This window comes from Oryctolagus cuniculus, chromosome 8, assembly GCF_964237555.1.
Source record: "Oryctolagus cuniculus chromosome 8, mOryCun1.1, whole genome shotgun sequence".
NCBI classification, from domain to species: Eukaryota; Metazoa; Chordata; class Mammalia; order Lagomorpha; family Leporidae; genus Oryctolagus; species Oryctolagus cuniculus.
In genome coordinates, this window is record NC_091439.1 from 62309870 (window position 1) to 62331194 (window position 21325).

Consider the following 21325-nt stretch of genomic DNA (forward strand, 5'->3'; position numbering starts at 1 on the left):
GCACACAAAAGTTCTATTTTGGTGTTTGATTGACAGGCTTGCTGTGAGAGGAAAGTTCTCCCAGCAAGAGGCCAACCAGGGGAGGGAGACATGGGCCCCACCTCCCGGTGGGAAGAGAAGGATTACAGCAGGGGTATCCGTGTCTCAGTGATGTCACTGAGCAGCATGGCATGGAGGAGAACCGAGATCAGAGAACTCCAAAGGGCAGCGGCGGCATGGAGCCTCCATGGCTCAGGGCTTGCTTTATCTGTAGCAAGCACATTACCGACATGGTTTCACAGGCTATGTAAAGCAGGCAGGCTCTAAATGGCCAAAACTTAGCTTATTCTGTCACTGTTTAAAGCAATTGGATATGTAAAAGCTGGAGTTTGGTCCTGGTGTGCTTTTGAACTAATGAGTCTCAGCCTATTATGAAGAAATAAGCTCAGGGGCCAATGTACAGAGGCTTTCTGGCTCGTTTACATAACACGCAGTGACTAGTGACTCCCTGTATTCTTTCTTGCTCAACATAGTTTATCATACTTCCTCATTTTTTAAAAAGGTTTGCTCATATTTACTGATATTATGGAATAGATTGGATTTCAGTAACTATAGTCTGCTTTTTAATTATTTATTATTCAAATTGTGCTCTTATATGAATTTTGTTGCATTTCTTGATCCCATTTAACCAAAACAGCTCTGAGTAAGGTCACCAATGACCCACATGTTATCAAATCCACGTTTTAGATTTTCCTTCATGTGTGCACACATGTACTTAACAAAATTTCCAACTGGCATGTCAGACATGGAAGTTAGTATTTTTCTTTGTTTTTGTTTGCTTAATCTTTGTAACTTACACTGCAATTTCCCCCTTATTTGTGATGTATTACTGATATCTGGCTTCATCTTTTTTGTCACATAAATGTTACCTTTTGCCACACAGGTTTTCCCTCTCTTCATCTCCTATTTTCTCTCCCTCTCTCTCATTCTATACGTGTGTGTGTGTATTTAATAATACTGTATCACATCACATCAAAACTGTTAGTGCAAATTGAGGACCCAAGTTTTTCCTCGAACATATCTGTCGCATATTAAACTTTCATGTATTGGTACTTTGTCCATATTTTCCTACCATTCTGCTTAATGAATGCAATTTGTTTTCCTTTCAGTATTTATTTTTTATTTATTTGAAAGGCACAGCAGCGGAGAGGGAGAGAAAGAAAAGTCTTCCATCTGCTGGTTCTCTCTTCTAATGGCCACAACAGCTGGAGTTGAACCAGGCAGAAGTCAGGAGCCAGGAACTCCATCCAGGACTCCTACGTGGGTGGCACGGGTCCAAGCATTTACGTCATTCTCCACTGCATTCCCAAGACCATTAGCAGGGAACTGGGTTGGAAGCAGAGTAGCCAAGACTCAAACCAGCACTCCAATATGGGATGCTGCCTTAGCTTGCTCACCACAATACCAGTCCTGAACACTATTGTTTTTCTTACATTAACTTGATTCCAGTAACTATAATATTTGTTGATACCTGCTGAGAAAAACTCCTCTCAAAAGTCTTTTTTCCCAATTTTCTATTATTCTATATGAATGTTAAGATAACTTAATCCAATTTTATTTATTTATTTTTATTTAAGAGAGACAGAGTTCCATACACTGGTTCCCTTCCCAAATGTCTCCAGTGGCCAGGACCGGGCCAGGCCAAAGCTGGAAGCCAGGAACTCAAACCAGGTCACACATTAGGTGGCAAGGAGTCATCACATGCAGCCTTTCGGGGTCTGCCCTGGCAGGATGTTGGAATCCGGAGCTGGGAGCCTGCATTCCAGCCCAGGTACTCCGATGTGGTATGTGGACGTCCAAAACCCACAGAATAACTGCTAGGCTAAACACCTGCACTAATCCAATTTTTAAATACCCATATGATTATAAAGTGAATGTTATTGGATTTATATATAATTTCAGCAGGTGTGTATTTTAATAGTATCTTTTTCATATGTTTAAATCTTGTTCAATTATCTTTGGTAATATAGTATTTTTTCCTTAAAGGTCTTGTATTTTTTAAAGATTTATTTATTTGAAAGGCCAAGTTACACAGAGAGAGGGACACATTGAGAGAGAATCTTCCTTCCGATAGTTCACTCCCCAAATGGCTGTAATGACTGGAACTGGGCCAGTCTGAAGCCAGAAGTCAGGAGCTTCTTTCTGAGTCTCCCACGTAGGTGCAGGGGCCCAAGCACTGAGGCCATCCTCTGCTGCCTTCCCAAGCACAACAGCAGGGAGCCAGCTCGGAGCCAAACAGCAAGGTCTCAAACAGGCACCCACATGAGATGCCAGGATCAGGTGGTGGTTTTACCCAGTACACCACAACGCCAGCCCCTCTATTTTTCTTGGTAGGTTTATTTTACTTTTATTATTTTTGCTCTGAAGTATTTTTCCCATTAGCATTTCAGGGCACTTAATCATAAATTTTGTATATTCCTCATTTCTAAATATATTACCAAAACTCCCTCTTCCCTTTTTCCTAATCTCTGTGGTTTCCTAGGCAAATAATATCAAAAAGTTTTCTATTTTCCTATATCTGTAATTATTTCACTTTAAACTCTACAGTCACAAATCCCCCAAGATAATTTTTAATATTAATTATAGGAGGGGCCGGTGCTGTAGCTTAATAGGTTAAGCATCTGCCTGCAGCACTAGCATATCATATGGGCACAAGTTCGAGTCCCGGCTGCTCCACTTCCAATCCAGCTCCCTGCTAATGGCCTGGGAAAGCAATTATGATGGCTCCAGTGCTTGGCACCCTGCACCCATCTGGGAGACCCAGAAGCTCCTGGTTCCTGGCTTCGGATGGGCCCAGCTCCAGCCGCTGTGGCTATTTAGGGAGTGAACCAGCAGATGGAAGACCTCTCTATCTCTCCCTCTCTCTCTGTAACTCTGCCTTTCCAATAAATAAATCTTTAAAATATTCATTACAGGAGCTGTTCCTAACAGGCTGCATCCCATATTGGAACCCCTTGGTAGTAGTTCTGGTTCTGCTTCCAATTCCTACTTCCTGCTAATGCAACACCTTGGAAGACAGCAGGTGATAGCTCAACTCGTTGGATCCCTGCCACCCATGTGGGAGACCTAGAATGACTACCCTGTTGCAGGCTTCAGGTCCTTTGCAGACATTTGGGAAGTAAGTCATCAGACAAATGCTGTCTTCTCTCTCCACCTCTCAAGTAAATAAAAATTAAAATGCTTACTTAAGGATCTTCATAAATATTGTTTAAACTTCTATTTTACTCAAGAACTTCCATTAGGAAGAATGTTCCTGATTGTTCACCAATCTTATTAATATAATCATATTTTTTCTCCTTTAATTCATTGTTAATATCTTGATATTGAAACACCCAGGAATTCCTGAAATACAACACTGTCAAAATGTATTGCTTGCTCTTTTTTTTTAAAAAAAGTACTAGGTTTTTACTTAGTATTTTCGTATGTAGAAGATTGATCTGCTCTTTTGGTCTTGTGTTTATTGAGTTTTCATAGTAATGCTATATTGACGATATGAAATGAATTGGGAAATTTTTCCTTTTAAAAATTGCAATAATCTACTTAATATTGGAATTATACTTCTTGCAATCCTAGAACTTTTTAAATTATGGATTTTTTAAAAAACTACTTTCCATTCTCATTTTTGTAATTGGTCTATTATTTTAAATTTCTGCTTGGGTCAGTTTTGGTCATCCATGTTTTTCCAGAAAAAATTTCCTCTGGGTTTCCCAATCTGCTACCTGATAGCTGCATGCAGCATTTTCGAGCAGCCATCTTTGTGCAGACTTCACTTCTGAGTATCACGCTACAGAGCTGAAGACTGACTACTTCCAAGCTTTCCGTTTCTTCACTTTGTTGAATGGGTGCAGTTGATTCATGTGTGATGGTGCAGAGAAAGTATGATGGTCATAATGGAAAGTTACAGGGAGCTTGAAATTGTAGTAAACTGCTTGTTGACATTTTTATTTTCTCACTAGTACAGGGTTTATCTCTATAATTAAGTGATTTACTACTCTTTCCCCCTTTTCTATATTATTTTGGAAAATTACAGCCTTATGAAAACTCAGGAACTTAACATTGTGGTGATGTATTTGACTAGTGTTCTAAGAGTCACAAATACACCCCTCACCATAACTGTTCAAAACAGAATATTTTAGTAAGCAAAGACTCAGGCACTTCAGCCAGGGGAAAGACAGTGATGTCATCTCTGGATGAAAGATATCTTTGTGAACAGATGTTCAATGTCTTTCAAGACTGCAACTGATACAACTTGCACAATACGATTACTAATAACTAGTACAAACTGTACTTGTTACACTGCATTAAAATGATGCTTGCCGCAACTTGACTACTAAACTGCATTTCTGAAGACTAGCTGACTTGCTGAACATGATACAGTAAGTTTATCATGACAAACAAAAGCGCAACCTCGGATGATGCATCAGTTATGAAAAAAATGAAAACAGCCTCCAAGCGTCTTCTACAATCCATCTGTGTGCCGCAAAGGGCCAGCATGGCCAGCAAGGCAGGGAGGCAGGCACAGAGCTGCTGCTCACGTTTTTAGTGATTCTTAATCCCCCCTAAGGTAGAAGAGGTCGCCTAACATGATTTATGTAGATTCCATTGAGTTTGCTTTATTTAGTTTTCTTCATATTTTCACGAATCATCTAGTGAATTACTCATTAAACTTTAAAAATGTTTCAGCTGAGGGGCTGACATTGTGGTACAGTGGGTTAAGCTGCTGCGTTCAAGTCTCAGCTGCTCCATTTCCAATACAGCTCCCTGCTATTGTGCCAGGGAAAACAGTGGATGACTGTCCAAGTGCTTGGGCCCCTGTACCCACATGGGAGACCCAGACAGAGTTCCAGCATCCTGGCTTCAGCCTGGCCCAGCCACCACCCCCTTTTGTGGCTATCTGGGGAGTGAACTAGCAGATGGAAGATCTGTCTCTCCTTCTCTGTAACTCTGCCTTTCAAATAAATATTTAAAAACAAAAGTTTCAGTTGAATGGAAAAATTTCTTGTGATAAAGCCTATAAATATCAAGACATGGGTCAAGATAGAGTCTGCATAAATTTTCCACCTGGATATACCATTTCAAACACTAAATTGTTAACTGTTAAGCAAAGTATATCCTGCCTTCTTAACTACCACTTACTACTTATCTTGATTCAAATTCATCCCTAAATCATTTGTACAATCGGGGATCACAGTGATGTCCTCAGGGCCTATTGTATGCAGGATCCTATATTAAAAAAATTGTCTCAAGTCTAATAGGCTTTTAATGTTTACTGTATTTTTTGGTCCTGTCTCCTGTTACCAGCTGTCTCATTTTGTTGTTCATTTGACTCTAGAAAGACCCTTTCCAAACCTGTGACTAATTCAGGAAGAAATCAGATAACTAATCTTATTAGAATTGGGTGTGAACAGTTAGTAGACTGAAGGTGGGGACCTGAAGCACTAACTGAATAAAGACAAGTATTAGTAACATCCTTCCTAATCATCTCCAGATTGGTGATGCTGCCACAGAAGAATTCTAGATGGGTGCAGTGGAATTACGAGGTTTCCGGTACCTGTCAAATAAAATACCTGACAGAATTTCTTAAGGCCGCTGTAAAACAGTGGATCTTTAGCTCTCTGTAGAGGAAGAGAGTCTGACAGCACATTGCTAATGGAAGACTAGGATCACAGTGAGGAAGTTAGAACCATGTAGATCAGCAACTGGCTTAATTAGCTTCCCATACACTTATTAGCAAATTAGGTTACAAAATACAAAAGCAATTTAATGACTCATCATCTGAGGCACTGAACTCAAAGCTGGTCTGTAATGTGCTTTTCATAATACAACTTGCTTAATTACCCAAATGAATGAATCATTAATACCTCAAGCCTGCTAACACTTTTGGATGCCCGATATTTATGTAATGGTGGTGCTCATTTGCTGACTAAGACATGAGTAGTTCCCTCGGCAAGCAGGAGAAGCAGCCCTCAAATCAGGCATGTGACAGTTTAACAGCAGGGTGGTTTCTTTCAAGTCCTAGAAACCTAAGACATGTATCTCAAGAGCTAAATTACTTCTTTTGTATTGATTCAGATGCATGTGGTTGTTTTTTAAGGCATACTTCACAAGTGATGGCAACTGATAATAATGCTCATATAAAGGAGTTATTAAAATAAAAGCTTGCTTCTGTCGCTCCCCCTCTTCATGGAGGAACAACACTAAACCCTGCCTAGGCTTCATATCCGAGTCACGGCACCATTATGTCGCTCCCCTTTTTCGTGGAGGAACGACACAGGACCCTGCGCTGTTCTTTTATCTGCTCGGCCCTTCCCGGGTTTGCTGCTGGTTCTTCCCGGGTTGGCTACCAACCCTTCCACCTCCATGGAAGGGCGGTTCCCCCTGCCACTTTCCCCACTTCCGCGGGGGAGCGGCACACCGCTCTCTCGGGGGCTGCACAGGTGTTCCTTCAGATAGATGTTCCCTCGTGCATGTTGTCTCTCTCCTCCTTTATAGTCCTCTTCCACCAATCCCAACTCTGCTACCCACACACCGAGCACGCTGCTCTCCTCCAATCAGGAGCAGGTCCTGCTGTTTATTGGTTGAACTGGAGGCAGCTGTGTAGAAGCTGTTTCCTCCTCTCCCAGCGCCATATTGTGGGAGAGCAGATGCATAGAATAAGTCTTAATTCCAGTAACAGTCTAGTCCGAGTTGCTCCCCACAGCTTCCAGCCCCAGGCTCCTGAAAAATTTTGCACAGGTGGGAAAATATTTGGCATAGTTCTTTAACATATTTCAACTGAAAAGCTGTGGGAGATAAAAACCTTATTCTGAGAGTATGGTCATCATACTTCCTATTAAAATTATGAGTGGATTCACTTTCAATTTTTTAAGTGCTGTAACCTAACAAAATTAAAAGTTCATAATCTTGCTTCACATTTTTAGTAAATTTACCTACTGCGAAATCTTAAGTATGGGAAACCACCAAAACAGGTGTAAAGACATATTGCTATGCATTGAATGATTTTACAAAAAGAAAAGCACTCATGACCACAGCCAGAATATCCAGACTTTTGATGAGGATTTTTCCTAAAGTTGTGTGACTAAGTGTGGAAAAACAAATTGGTTAACCTGACAGTGAAGCTCATTTAAGGATGCTAAAGAAAAAGCCTCAAAAAAAATTCCCAGGACCAGTGCCTATGGCGTAGTAGGTCAAGCCTCTGCCTGTGGCACTGGCATTCCATAAAGGCACCGGTTCGAGTTCCAGCTGCTCCACTTCCAATACAGCTAGCTCCCTACTAATGGCCTGGGAAAGCAGTAAAAGATGGCCCAAGTGCTGGGCACCTGCACCCACATGGAAGACCCGGAGGAGGCTCCTGGCTTCAGATGGGCCCAGCTCCAGCCATTGCAGCCATTTGGGCAGTGACCCAGTGGATGTCAGACCTGTCTCTACCTCTCCTCCTCTCTTGTCTGTAACTCTTCCTCTCAAATAAAAAAAAAAAAAAAAAAAAAAAAAAAAATCTTTAAAAAAAAATCCAAAGCCAAAGAAGTAGTCACAATATTCTGTGGTGAGAGGAAAAAACAGCAGATTTCAACATACACCTTATAAAACTTCTCAGAAACCACAAACACATTTCTAAGTCCACCTTTAAAATTCCAGCTACTGGTCATGAGAAAGCTAAGATCACACAATAGCACTTCCTTATATTACATGTAATAATCCAAGCACCATGCCTAGGTAGTGTCTGACACATAGAAATGCTCAGTAACTTTTAGCTTTATTACTGTAGGAGTGTTTAAGTATGTATGTCTGCCTTCTGCACCTTAATTATAAAAAAAAAAAGTTAACTCAATGGATTACACCTTTATTAGACAGACTTAAGAGTAACTATTAATGTGAGAACTGAAAGACTCTTACTAGTAGGCTAAAAAAAAAGTTCTAAACTTTTAAGAGATTCTCCAGTATATTTTGGAAATATTTTTATGTATTTCCTTAGATAATGTAATTGTTAGACAGAAATGTTCATATCAATACAAGTTTGAACAAAACTATTTTTCATTTCAATGAGAATTCAGATATGCTGTATTTTTGTCTAACTGACCTTCAAAATGTAGCAGTCCAGAAGTCTGTCAAGTGTTCCTGCCACCCCATCCCAGCTGTCACCAAGTCAAATGCCTCAAAACACACACACACAATCTCTCTCCCTCTCATTTTTTTTCTAACAGACACAAACAAGCCTTTTGCAAACAATTCTTTTATAATGTAAATAACTGTTCCTCACTGGAATTTTTATATCCAGTTTACTTTTCTGAAATTAGGATATTCATGTTAATTAGACAATAGTCTCTTTAAAGGAGTTTATCTTTATGAACACTCAAATAATTCTTGATGGTAACATGTTCCCTAATCCAAAAAGAATGGGTTGTGTAAGACCAAAAGGTGAAAAAAGATACACTTCAAATGATCAAAACCAAAGCAATATGAAAAATAATATATTTAACAGAAAACACGGAAAAATTTATTAAAGTACAGATTCTGCTGGAAATATTGTTATTCAAAGAAACAGCTTTGAACCCACTGCCCAAATTTAGATTTTCTTCAGGTAATTAAAATCAGAAATGTTGATTTTACTATTGAAAGATACATTAACTCTTGAAGTCAGAATGAGGTCTGACAATCTAACGTCTACATAAATGACTGAATATATAAAGTATCAAATATAAATACTAGTGTAGCAAGAAAATAAACTGGCAGAAACAATGATTCAACCAGTGGTAATAATTATGACCACCATTTCATATTTTCTACACACAAAGGATGAGAAAATATTGTAAGACTTTACAGCACACAACTGATTCCAATCCTAATTCCGTACATTATACTTCTTTCTTCTTCAGTATTAGTGGACCCACATTATCTCCTGTCAATTCATTGTGTTTATTATGTGAGCCATCACAGGCAGGAAACTAAAAAGAAAAAAACAATTACAAGTGTTATTTTAAAAATGTTTCATTAAGTAGAAATGTTTCTTTGCTCTCACAAAGAAAACATCATGTACTTATCAAAAAAAATGATCAGATACCTTTTCTAGGTAATGAATATAATCTATGTCTAAACAAGCCATATTTCCATACCCAGCAAATCTAACAATCCAAACAGTTAATTCATTATTTGGTTTAGATTTTAACACAAAACCTTTGGATGACTCCATCTGAATGACTATACTAGGTTTAAAAAAGAGTCAAAAAAAAAAACCTCCTAGACTCTATTATGCTCTACTTTTGCATACATCTCAACTTATTTACATGTAAAAAGAATGGAATGTAAACCCTAAATTTAAAAATTCACTCATATCCCATCCAGATATATGTAACAGCAATTAATATTTTGTTCTATTTTTCCCAAGCATTTACTGTACTCATTTTTCAAAATTAAGATCATATTATAGTATGCTTTTCTTATATGACATCAGGATCTCAGATCATTAAATATTCTTTAAGAATATGATATGTAATGGTTTCTAAGATCCCATCACTTGTATTACAATTGTTCCCATACTTTCAGATCTTTAGTTTTTAAAATCCTGCTATTACAAAGGATGCTGTGCTTAAAACCTCAACGTGTAATCAATGCAGTACAAGACAGATTCCATCAACTATCTACAGTAACTACTCTTCACTTTGAATTCCTTTCTCCTTAAAAAGCATCTATAATTATAACTACCATTTACTACCTCATACTATGTAAGGCACCTTACATAGATCAACTCACGAAATCCTCAAAAACATCTGCAATGTTGATACATGGCAGATTAAAAACAAAAACCTGAAGATCAGAGATTAAAAATTAAGCAATCTGCTCTAGCCCAAGCTGGCCACCTGCCCAGCTTGACCGAGTGACAGGCATCAGATTGGAGCATTAGTTATTGACCCACAGCTTCAGCCCTTTTCCATTCAACTTTATATCCTCTCAAAAAAATAAGTTTTTTAAAAATACATGTTACTTGCTCAAGCGCTAAGCATTGTGAAAGCATCAGTTTCCAGACTTCCTTGCAGCTTTATCACTTCTAAGGTAGGTAGTATCAATCACAAAATGTAAACTGTAACTTAGGAATAAGGACTTTTAATACCATAGGAGAATTATAAACAATATGAAAACAATCATCTCACAGAACCCCCACAACTGAGGAATTAACAAGCCAAACAAATATAACTGCACAAAATGTTAGTGTACGTATAAATGGACATCTTACCGTCTTAGAACGCCAACATCTACAGTAGGCTGCTTTAGTTAGGCACAGATCTTCGATGTTGATTTCATTTACCACTTTTGGATTTTCCTTTTGTATTTTAAGATTAATCAAGCTGTCCTTCTGTTGTTTTTTCTTCGGGAAAAATGGTCGAACTGCAAGGTAGCCAAGTAGTGCGAGTACACCAAGGAATGGCAGCAGCCGGAGCCATTCTGAAACTAAACATATACAGACTTGTTAGGGTCTGTAGCGCTGTTGTAAAAAAGCAAGTCCACATTCATCCATGAACTTATTTTGATCTCTTACTTCATGTACTAATTTCTTATTTACCTTATCTATGAAACTGTAATTAAGTAACACAATAAAGCAAGCTTCACCCACGGTCACCTTATTTTATTTATGGGTTAACCTGACACATAAGAAGGTGGAGACATAAATTTTTAGAAACAGGTCTTATTTAAAAATCCTATCTCACTGCTCCCATTAAGTATATTTGTGTTTGTATTTATTTTTTTTCCCAGGAATTACAATCACCATAAATATAAATGAAATTCAATGTGTGATGAATTTATTGGCTTAGAAAACATTTTCACTTTTTTAAAAGAATTACTTGCTTATATGAAAGTCAGAGTTAGAGAGAGAAAGGGAGAGACAGGGAGAGATCTTCTGGTTCACTTCCCAGCAACAGCTTAAGCTAGGCCAGACTGGAGCCAGGAGCTTCATCTGGTCTCCTACATGGGTGGCAGGGGCCCAAACACTTGGGCATACTCCGCCGCTTTATCAGCCGAACTAGCTGGGAGCTGGATGAGAAGTGGAACATCCACGACACAAACTAGTGACCATATTGGGATGCCGGCGTCATAAGCGGTGGCTTTACCCACTGCGCCATGAGATCAGACATCAGAACCTGCCTGATGTATATTGAGCTCAAATACTTTGAAGGGAAAATATTATCTACAAATTGCAAATATAAGAAATAATTTAAAGTGGCATGTATTTCACACAGCAACTTTTTATTCTTATTGTTTCAACATAAGAAAATAACATTTATTATACATTTGGAATAATTATAATCCTACCAGTAAGAGTTGGTAATATTTTGCTATATTTCTGTTTTTCCTTTTTTGCTGTTGTATGTTAATATAAGCTGTAAATGCTTTAAAAACAATGAGACTGGAAGTAGCTATTGTGGTAGAGGTTAAGTCATCTGCATCTGTATCACAGCTAGTCTGCTTCCAATCCAGCTTCCTGCTGATGCATCCTAGGTGGTAGCAGATGACAGCTACAGTGCTTGGGCCCCTGCCACCACGCAGTAGACCCAGATGGAGTTTCTGGCTCCTGGTTCATCCTGACTCAGCTCTGGCTGTTGAGGGCATTTGGGGACTAAAGCAGTAGATAGAATATACTTCTCTTTCTTTCTCCCTTTTCAAGTAAATGAAGAATTTTTTACAAATAAAATTTTTATGAGGCCATTAATGTACAGTCTATATCCTACTTTTCAAACTCAATAAATACACCAGATAATTCAATCATCTCCTCAAATCCTTAATATAGCTTGAAAACACAAATTTTAATGGCTGTAGCTACCTATCATATCCCTCAATCACAACATAAGATCTACACAAACAGGGACCTTACTTACCTGATCACCACTACAGCCCCTAAATAATGTAATTTGTTTAATTTCCTTTTCATTGAGGCATAATTTACAGTTCAATTTGTTGAGTAAGTTTGAGGAGTTGTGAAAGTATATACACCTGTAAACACCACCTAAAATGAAATATAAGTTATTTCCATCACCCCAGCAAGGTTCCTCTTCTACTTTTTCAGTCACCACCCTTTTTATTTTTATCTTCAATTAAATGAATAAGCATTTTCTGAATAAGCAAATCTGATCAGTCTCCTAATATTAAGTGTTTTCAATTTTATTACTACATAATTATTAAGGACCCACCATGTAGAGAGACGCTGTTACATGCAAGTGCACCTGCTGCTATCTTATTTGTCTCCATATACCCAATGTGTAGTACCTGGCACAGGGCAGGATTTCAATAAGCAGCTAGTTTCCAGTTTATCTGTGGTATAAATCCAGTTTTTCATATACTTGGGTTTATTTTAACCATAAAGCAGGAATTATAATCATTCATTCATTTGTTCAACAATATTTTCTCCGTACTCACCCCATTCCGGACATCACTATTAGACAGGCAGTTAGGTAAGGTCCCTGCTCTCTTAGGGGATACATTTTAGAAGAGCCAGACAATACACAAGCAAACAAAGATCATCGCACACCATCCTATGAAGGAAATAAACAGGATGGTACAGGAGAACAAACGACTAAGCTGATGCAGAGCACTAGGTTGGCTGTTAGGTAGGCTAGGTAAAGGGATCACAGAAGGTTTCTAAAAAAGGACCTTTAAGCTCAAATCAAAAGAATGAAGAGAAACTATGCACTCAAAAGATTTGAGAGTAAAAACTTCCAAGGTATACAAAAAATACATACAAAAAAATCGTCCAACATCATCGGACTTTTAGAGGAACAAATGACTGAAGTAGGAACTCTCAGTAAAAACTGTAGAGCACTATTATAAAGAAAGCTATTATTGCATTTCACCTTGAAGCTAGTGATGCACATGTTTCCTGCCTCACTGAACAAAAGAGTCAACTCCCATCTCTTTTAACAGAGACTTACATAAACCAAGACTTCCATAAATTTCAGCTAAATTGTTTGAATTCCATTAAACTGACATTTGAGGTAACTCCTTTAAGGTGTAGATTGACTTACCTTTGTTCATGGTTCACCATTGAAACGGTATAAGTTAAAATTCAGAAAGACTATTTAAAATCGTTAATAAAAACTTTCAGTGTCTTTAAAAACTGTAAAATCTCATTGACATAAGCCAAGTGATACTGGTACAGAAGATACAAAAAGCCCTATCACTTTTGACTAAATGCCTCTAAGCCAGAATCCTGCCCAGGTGGAATGGACAGCAGCACCAAAGGAGCTTCAGCTGGTCTCAGTCAGTCAGTCCCCTGCCACACCATGGGACTAGGGTCTGGTGTGGTAAGCCCTTCATCCTGGGAAACAAGGTGCAGCCGGAATGGGGGGGTGCCCTCTTGACCCCATCACACAATGCATGTTTGTGGGGAACTTGGCATTAAACTATTCATAGAAGACCTGCTTCTGGGTTTGTATTTCAACCATAGCAGAGCACCTCCCTGTTGCAGACTACTGAAAGTCAGCCCTCCATAGGGGTTTGAAAAAAAATTTAATTAAAAAAAAAAGAGAACACTCCCCATCACAAAGGAGCTTTCCATCTAGTATGGAATACAGACCCACAGAGGATTATAGTACAGTGTACTCTAGGCACTCATATATAAGCAATGCAGAGGAAGAAGTGATTAACTCTAGCTCAAATGAGCAAAAACTGAACAAATCTTGACACCTAAACAGGTCTCTGAAAGACTACAAGGGGCCAGCATTGTGGCGCAGCAGGTTACCCCACTGCTTGCAAAGCCAGCATGCCATGAGTGCCCATTTAAGTCCTGGCTGCTCTACTTCTGACCCAGATTCCTGGAAAGCAGAGGAAGATAGCCCAAGAGTTTGGGCCCCTGCCATCCTTGTGGGAGACCTGGACAGAGTTCCAGTACCCTGGCTTCAACCTGACGCAGCTCCGGCCATTGTGGCCATTTGGGGAGTGAACCAGCAGACCAAAGATCTCTCTCTCTCTAATATTTTCAAATACATAATCTATTTTTTTTTTTTTTTGACAGGCAGAGTGGACAGTGAGAGAGAGAGAGAGAGAAAGGTCTTCCTTTGCCCTTGGTTCACCCTCCAATGGCTGCTGCGGCCCGCGCGCTGCGGCCGGCACACCACGCTGATCCAAAGGCAGGAGCCAGGTGCTTCTGGTCTCCCATGGAGTGCAGGGCCCAATCACTTGGGCCATCCTCCACTGCACTCCTGGGCCATAGCAGAGAACTGGCCTGGAAGAGGGGCAACCGGGACAGAATCTGGCACCCCGACCGGGACTAGAACCTGGTGTGCCGGCACTGCTAGGTGGAGGATTAGCCTATTGAGCCGCGGCACCGGCCTAAATAAATAATCTTAAAAAAATAAAATAAAAAGTACTCACTCAGTGTGTTATTTGCTAATTTGAATGTAAAACAATTGAGTTTTCCTAATTTTTCCCTCAGTTAAAAATTTTCACTTCCAAAAGCCTTTCTTCCTCTATCAGTGAAGATTTCCATTTTCTAATTTAAAAGGGGGGAAAAATCACTTGTTTAAAAAAAAAAAACAGACCACATAATCCTGAGCAGGTTCCCAGTATCTATATTTAACTTCTATGTTCCACTATTCAGATGAGCAAGAAGACTAAAGAAAGTAGAATAAAGAACCAGCATCATCAAAGAAACAAAATCTAGACAGAAAGGAATATTTCAAAGCAACCTGAGTAGCAAAGAAATTTTAACATGTTTTCTGAAAGGTTAGAAACAATTCAAAGAAAGTATCTCCTAAAAACAACTGGATTTAAGAGAGCGCAGGTTCAACCTATATAGTGAAACTGGCTATGACAACCTATTCCTGATCAAGACGTGAACAGAGGCAGGCATGTAGCTTAGCAGTTGAGACACCATGTCTCATTATCAGACCTATGTTCACTACTAGCTCTTGATACCAGCTTCCTGCTAACACAGTGGCAGGCAGTGGTTTGGCTCTAGTAACTGGGTTCCTGCCACTCAGACCAGAAACTTGGATTGAATTCCTGGCTCCTGGCAGGCATCTGGGGAGTGAACCAGAGGATAAGAATTCTGTCTCTCTCAAATAAGAAAATGAATCATTAAAAAAATTATAAAAATCTATTATAATTTTAAAAAAAAATACTCATGGGTATCAATCAGGCACTATATTATACAGAATTTGGACAGTTTTTTTTTTTTTTTTCCTTTTCAAATCTGCTAAAGCTTACATACAGGAGTGGGTATCTTGCACTGTGGTTGTCACTTGGGACACTCACATTCTCTATCAGAATGCCCCGTTCAAGTCCCAGTCCTCCACTTCTGATTCAGCTTCCTGCTAATGCTCACCCCTGGAGTCAGCACGTAGTTGGGTCACTGCCAGACACATGGAAATCTGGGTTTAGTTCCAGTCTCCTAGCTTTGGCTAGGCCCATCCCTGGCTGTTGCAGGCATTTGGAAGTAAAGCAATAGATGGAAGTTTTTTCTGTCTCTCCACTTTTTGAGTAAGATGAAAATAAATTTTAAAGATTACTTATAGTAATACCATAAAAATAATTTTGACAAATTGGCTGCTGTTAATTTTATATCCTATTTTCTTATGTACCATTTACAGCTAAGACGCAGAAATGTTTTCTATTTTTTAACTGTTGAAAAGATGAAAGTAGAATATTTTAAATGGATGACTTTACTATTATCACTCAAAACTCAGCAGAAACTGAATTCAGGACTGAAAGGCCAATAAAATAAAATTAATGACCAACTAAAAAAATCTCTTTTCCATTCATCATTATGAAACAGTCTGGGTATCTGTAACATTGGCTGACACGCAGTAGGTGCTCAATAAATACTTCAATAATTTATAAATTGTGAAATAGCCATATGGAAGAAAACATTTAAATAAAGATACTTTTACTACAAAGGCTAGTCAATACTTAAGTACACTGGCTTTTTTTTTAAAGGATTTTTTTTAACATATATTATTTGAGAGGTAGAGTTACAGACAGAGAGAGGGAGAGACAGAGAAGAGAGGTCCTCCATCCACTGGTTTACTCCCCTAATGGCCACAATGGCCTGAGCTGAGACAATCTGAAGCCAGGAGCCAGGGGCTTCTGCTGGCTCTCCCACACAGGTGCAGGGGAGCAAGTGCTTGGGCCATCTTCTACTTCTTTCCCAGGCCATAGCAGAGAGCTGGATCAGAAGAGCTACAGCCAGGACTAGAACCGGCACCTATATGGGATGCTGGCACCACAGGCAGAGGATTATCCTACTGCACCATAGCACTGGCCCCACTGTATAAGCTTTTAAAATAGAACAGCAACAACAAAAGTCTTCCAATTCAAAAGTCAAAAAACAATTTCCAGAAATACAGTCTAGTTATGAAATTTTGCCAGTTTGAATTAGTATGCTTCTTAGAAACATAAAAGCTGTTTTTTTTTTTTTTTTTTTAAGATTTATTTATTTAAAGGCAGAGTTACAGGAGAGAGAGAGGAAGGGACACACAAGAGATCTTCCATCCACTGGTTCACTCCCCAGATGGCTTCAACAGCCAGAGCTAGGCTGGTCTAAAGCCAGGAGCCAGGAGCTTCTTCCCTGTTTTCATGTGGGTAACGGGCCTAAGGACCTGGGCCATCCTCTGCTGCTTTGTCAGGTGTATTAGCAGGGAGCAGACCGGAAGTGAAGCAGCCAGGACTCGCCAGCATCCATATGGAATGCCACCGTCTCAGGTGGTGGCTTTACCCTCTGTGCTGCAGTGCCGGCCACAAGGCTTTACTCCTAAACATAATCAGTGTCTGAGGCTTTAGTATCTTTTCCAGAATAACACAAACATGTCAAAACTGACAGTTTAAGTTTGTTAGTGCTATCTGTCCTGAAACAGCCAATTCTGAAACAAGAATTTGTAAGTGGAACAGAGTTGGAAAACATACATCTACAAGAAAACTTGTACAAGAAGTCCAAAGCACTTTATATGAATAGCCCCCAAACTGGAAGTAACCCAGTGTCTTCCAACAGAATAGATAAACCAGTTACGGTATTTTCAAGGAGTAGAATACTGGTCTGTAGTAACAAGGAATGAATTACCGATCTACTAGATGAACCTCAAAAACCTTTATGCTATCAAAATCATTAGAGAGGATGAATAGACTAGAAAGGAGCAGGAGAATCCTTTGATTTTCAGTAGAGACTACAAGGGTGTATTTGCTTGTCATTACTCAGCTAAACACTAAGGCTCTGATTATTGTATGTAAATCATACTTTAATTTTAAAAAAATGGAACAAAGTGAATTTTTTTGGAAAGCATTAGATTCTTTACAGAATTGGACTTATTAACATATATACATATAAAAGGTTATTTCTGAAAGGCTGAATAATTTTATTTTAAAAAAATCTGATTTGGGGCTAGCATTGTGGCACAGCAAGTAAAGCCGCCATCTGCGATGCCACCACCCAACATGGGCGCTGGTTCTAGCCTACCAGATGCCCTGCTTCCAATCCAGCTCCCTGCTCTTGGCCTGGGAAAGCAGCAGAAGATGGCCCAAATGCTTGGGCTCCTGCACCCATGTGGGAGATCCTGAAGAAGCTCCTGGATCCTGACTTCTGGCTTCTACCTGGCCCAGCCCTAGCTGTTGTGCCATGTGGGGAGTGAACCAGTGGATAGAAGATCCTTCTCTTCTCTTCTCTTGCTTTGTAACTATGATTTTCAAATAAATAAATCTTAAAAAAAAAAAAAAAGGAACTGGGCTGTTATGGTAAAGCCACCACCTGCCTCACTAACATCCCATGTAAACCATTTAAGGAGTGAACTAGCACATGGAAGATCTCTCTGTCTTACCTTCTATCTCTGGAAACTCTTTCAAATAAATACATCCTTTAAAAAAAAAAAAACTAGTGGGCTGAGCCTCCGCCTACAGTGCTGGCATCCCATATGGGTATAAGTTCTAGTCCCGGCTGCTCCTCTTCTCACCCAGTTCTCTGCTTAATGGCCTGGGAAAGCAGTAGAAGATGGCCCAAGTGCTTGGGCCCCTGCACCCATGTGGGAGACCTGGAGGAACAAAATAAATAAATGAAATAAAAAAAGCTTATATGATAACAGGTAGAGACTTTTCAAAAGTCAAAGTATTAGAATACACTTACACTTCCAAAGGCGGAGAAATTTATCTTAAAAAGTTCACTCTCGAAAACATAGTATATGGTAATTAAGGACCTGAATGTGTTTGTGAGAATGCAGAGCAGAGGGCTGGTGCTGTGCCTTAGTGGATAAAGCTGCCGCCTGCAGTGCTGGTATCCCATCTGGGCGCCAGTTCAAGTCCTGACTGCTCCACTTCCTATCCGGCTCTCTGCTATGGCTCTCTGTTAATCAGTAAAAGATGGCCCAAGTCCTTGGGCCCCTGCAACCATGTGGGAGACCCGGGGGAGGCTCCTGGCTCCTGGCTTCAGATCAGCACAGCTCTGGCCACTGCAGCTAATTGGGGAGTGAACCAGCAGAAAGACATCTCTCTCTCTCTCTCTCTCTCTCACTCTCTGCCTCTCCTTCTCTATGTAACTCTTTCAAATAAATAAATAAATCTTAAAAAAATAAAAAAAGTGCAGAGTCACCATGAGAGTTCACAGCTTAAAAAAAAAAAAAAAACTAGCTCTGAAAAGGGAAGGAAATAATAGACAATACTGGGAACTATAACCTTCTTTTGCTCTAATTTCCATAGAAGAAAACAGAAATACTTTTCAGCCTCTTAAACTTTTTCATGCATTGGTAAAATGTCTTAACTGGCTTTTAATTTCAAAAGTCTACCTATGGATTCCACGAGTAGCTCATTCAAGAAAGTCCAATGTCACTAGGTATACTTCAGAATGTATCTATTCTGAAGAGGAAACTCAAAAAGGGTGCCTTAAGTTCTTCCACAGTACTCCAGAGACCCTGCAGCTGTTGTCCAATCTGCAACAGAGTATCTCATACAGCAGTTACTACAGTACATTCTTGTTTCCTGAACAGATACAGAGAACTAAGCTGCAGACACAATATAATGAGACTTGTTAAATATAGTTGTCATTTCTGAGAATATTAAATATTTAACATCTTTAAAGTGGAAGTTACTATATATTTTAAAGCGAGAAAGTAAAGTGTTTTGGATCAGTTTTCTTAATGCCTTTAACAGGGATTAAATATTCGTTGACAGTGAAGATCTTAAAGACACCTTTCTAAAAATCTCCCAGCTACTAAGTCTAGTATCACACGTTCTGATCTGCTTCAGTTTCCCAACAGCTAGGCACAGGAGTTCTATGTTTGCCTCTTTGCTCCCCATCCTACTCAATGAGAATGGTTTCCAAATGTATCCCACACAATACAATACAAACTGCAACGCTCCCAACCCAAGGAAGTCTCCAAATACAGACTGCCTTCTGCAGATTTACATCCTTTGGCTACGAATACCCAATTGTAACATTTTTGTATATCGGAGGCACCCTACCTACAGAACGTTAAGTATGTTAACTATTAAGCTTCCTTTCCTAATTCTGGGCCCGTCATACCAGCCTTCGAATACTTTCCGGGTAAGGCATCTCTCCTCCAACTCGTCACCTCAGCTGCCCCCAGGACTGGACCTCGGACGCCCCCACGGCAGGTCGGCTCTACCCTGTGGACCCGGAGGCTACCTTCTAACTTCTCTAAGCAGAACAGACACATGTGTGTGTGCCCCCTGCACCCAAAGCTCTGAGGGGGACACCCAGCCCAGGGCTGACGCTGCCTGTCACAGAACAAGACGGCTCGGACAATGATAACCTAATCTTACAACAAACAAGGACGCTGAGGACAGCGATAAGGAGACGAAACAGACTGGCCGGCGACCAGCTCAGCAACTTCTCGGCAAAAACCGACCTCGCTCCTCCCAACGACGCTGGACACAGCCCGAGGACACGAAGCCGCTGGCCGCGCCATCCACCGCCGCCGCAGCGTCCCTCCGCGCACCGGGTCACGGGGCGACGGGCCACTCGCCAGGCTCCGCTCCGCCCCGCAGAGCCAGGATTTTCATAACCATCCCTCCCCACCCCCTCGTGGAGAGGGTGCAAGGATGGGGCCTGGCTGCTGGGAGGGTTACCTGTGAGCCGCGCGAACCCGGTAATGCTTTCCGGGACCGGGAGCCGCTTCAGGTACGCGGGGAGCTGCACCTTCACGATGCGGGCCACGCTCTCCAGCACCATCCTGGCGTGCGGCTTCCGCTCCTGTCCAGAGCCCCACGCCGAGCTGCTGCGCCTGCGCAGGGAGCGGAAGCGGCCGGCGGGCGCTCGCGGCCTCGGTCGCCCCGACGGGCGGGGCTGCGGGCCGAGAAGTGAGTCTCCGGGCGCCGATTGGCCACGGCGAGTCACGTGCGCGCGCGGCGGGCTGCGGCGCCGCGGGAACTGCTAGGTGAGCGGGGAGGCCTTCCTGGGAGCCTGGAGTTTGAAGGCCGGCGCTGTGGGCGTGTTCCGCCTGGGAGGCCCTGGAGGCCAGCGGGAAGGATTTCTGGTGCTGATAAGGCCTGTGGGTGCTTTCTAACGGCGAGTGTCTTTCAAAAGTGAGTTTCTCTCGCCGGCGCTGTTTCGCCCCTGGGGTCTCTGCCCCTTTCTTCAGCCTCACCCAGGCTCCCGCGGCCCCTGATTCTGCTCCCTCACCCCAAGGGCAGGGTATTTTTCTAGAAGGAAAGAAGTTAAACCAGGAACTGCCCCTTGGCAAACTTGCGGCAGCCCTGCTCCAAGGTTTTTGGCACGCAGGCAAGACCCCTAGTAGGCCTGCCTTAGGTATTTTCCGTTCTTTTTGCAGATCATGTCTTCTGCATTAACTAAAACTCTTCGAGGTAATAGAAAAACACAAAGCCTTAGGGTTTTCTCTGTGCAGCAGGCCTTCAGCTAAAATGTAAAGCCTTTTTTACTTACTTTTATTAAGTATAAAGAAGATTTGGAGGGTGAAAGGAGACATCCTCAGTCTCTTGAATCATTCCTTGCCACTATATTGTGTCATATGTGGGCTGAAGTTAGGATCTCTGAAAGACGCCGTGGCCGCTTGCATGGGGCGTATACCGTTAGTTGCAGTTTGCTTAACCAACCACACATACCAAGGAACTGAGAGTCGGTATTATTTTTTTACTTTTTCTTTGGCATTTTTATTTTAAGATGGAAAAGGAAGAATAAAAATTTTAAGGCAATCTTTCTCTGTACTAAATTTTTTATTGTCTTGTACCAAAAACAAAAAGTTCAGAGGGGTAACAGAAATTAGATAAAACTATCTTCTGTCGGTTTAACCTGTTCAGAATTGTCCAAGTAAAATCACAGTGGAAATTCTATGAGTATATTTGA

General features: G+C 40.7%; 2 protein-coding genes across 9 annotated transcripts in view; one reads left to right on the forward strand and one right to left on the reverse strand.

Annotated features, from left to right (window-relative positions):
- SLC9B1 (solute carrier family 9 member B1) overlaps nt 1-21325 on the forward strand; it is a 157899-nt gene that overhangs the window by 97330 nt on the left and 39244 nt on the right. The gene's annotated exons all lie outside the window — the stretch shown is intronic.
- Nucleotides 8492-20318, reverse strand: CISD2 (CDGSH iron sulfur domain 2). Of its 3 annotated transcripts, XR_011378330.1 has the most exons (4): nt 20092-20308; nt 11907-12034; nt 10268-10482; nt 8492-8981 (listed from the first exon to the last, which is right to left on the reverse strand). XR_011378330.1 is itself a non-coding variant. In XM_008267552.4 (3 exons), exons 1-3 carry the CDS (start codon nt 20192-20194, stop codon nt 8892-8894), a joined length of 408 nt encoding a protein of 135 aa, XP_008265774.1. In that variant the 5' UTR covers nt 20195-20309; the 3' UTR covers nt 8492-8891. The 3 variants fall into 3 exon arrangements, 1 of the variants encoding a protein (XP_008265774.1); XR_011378331.1 differs by lacking the exon at nt 11907-12034 and having other exon boundaries at nt 19872-20318; XM_008267552.4 differs by lacking the exon at nt 11907-12034 and having other exon boundaries at nt 20092-20309.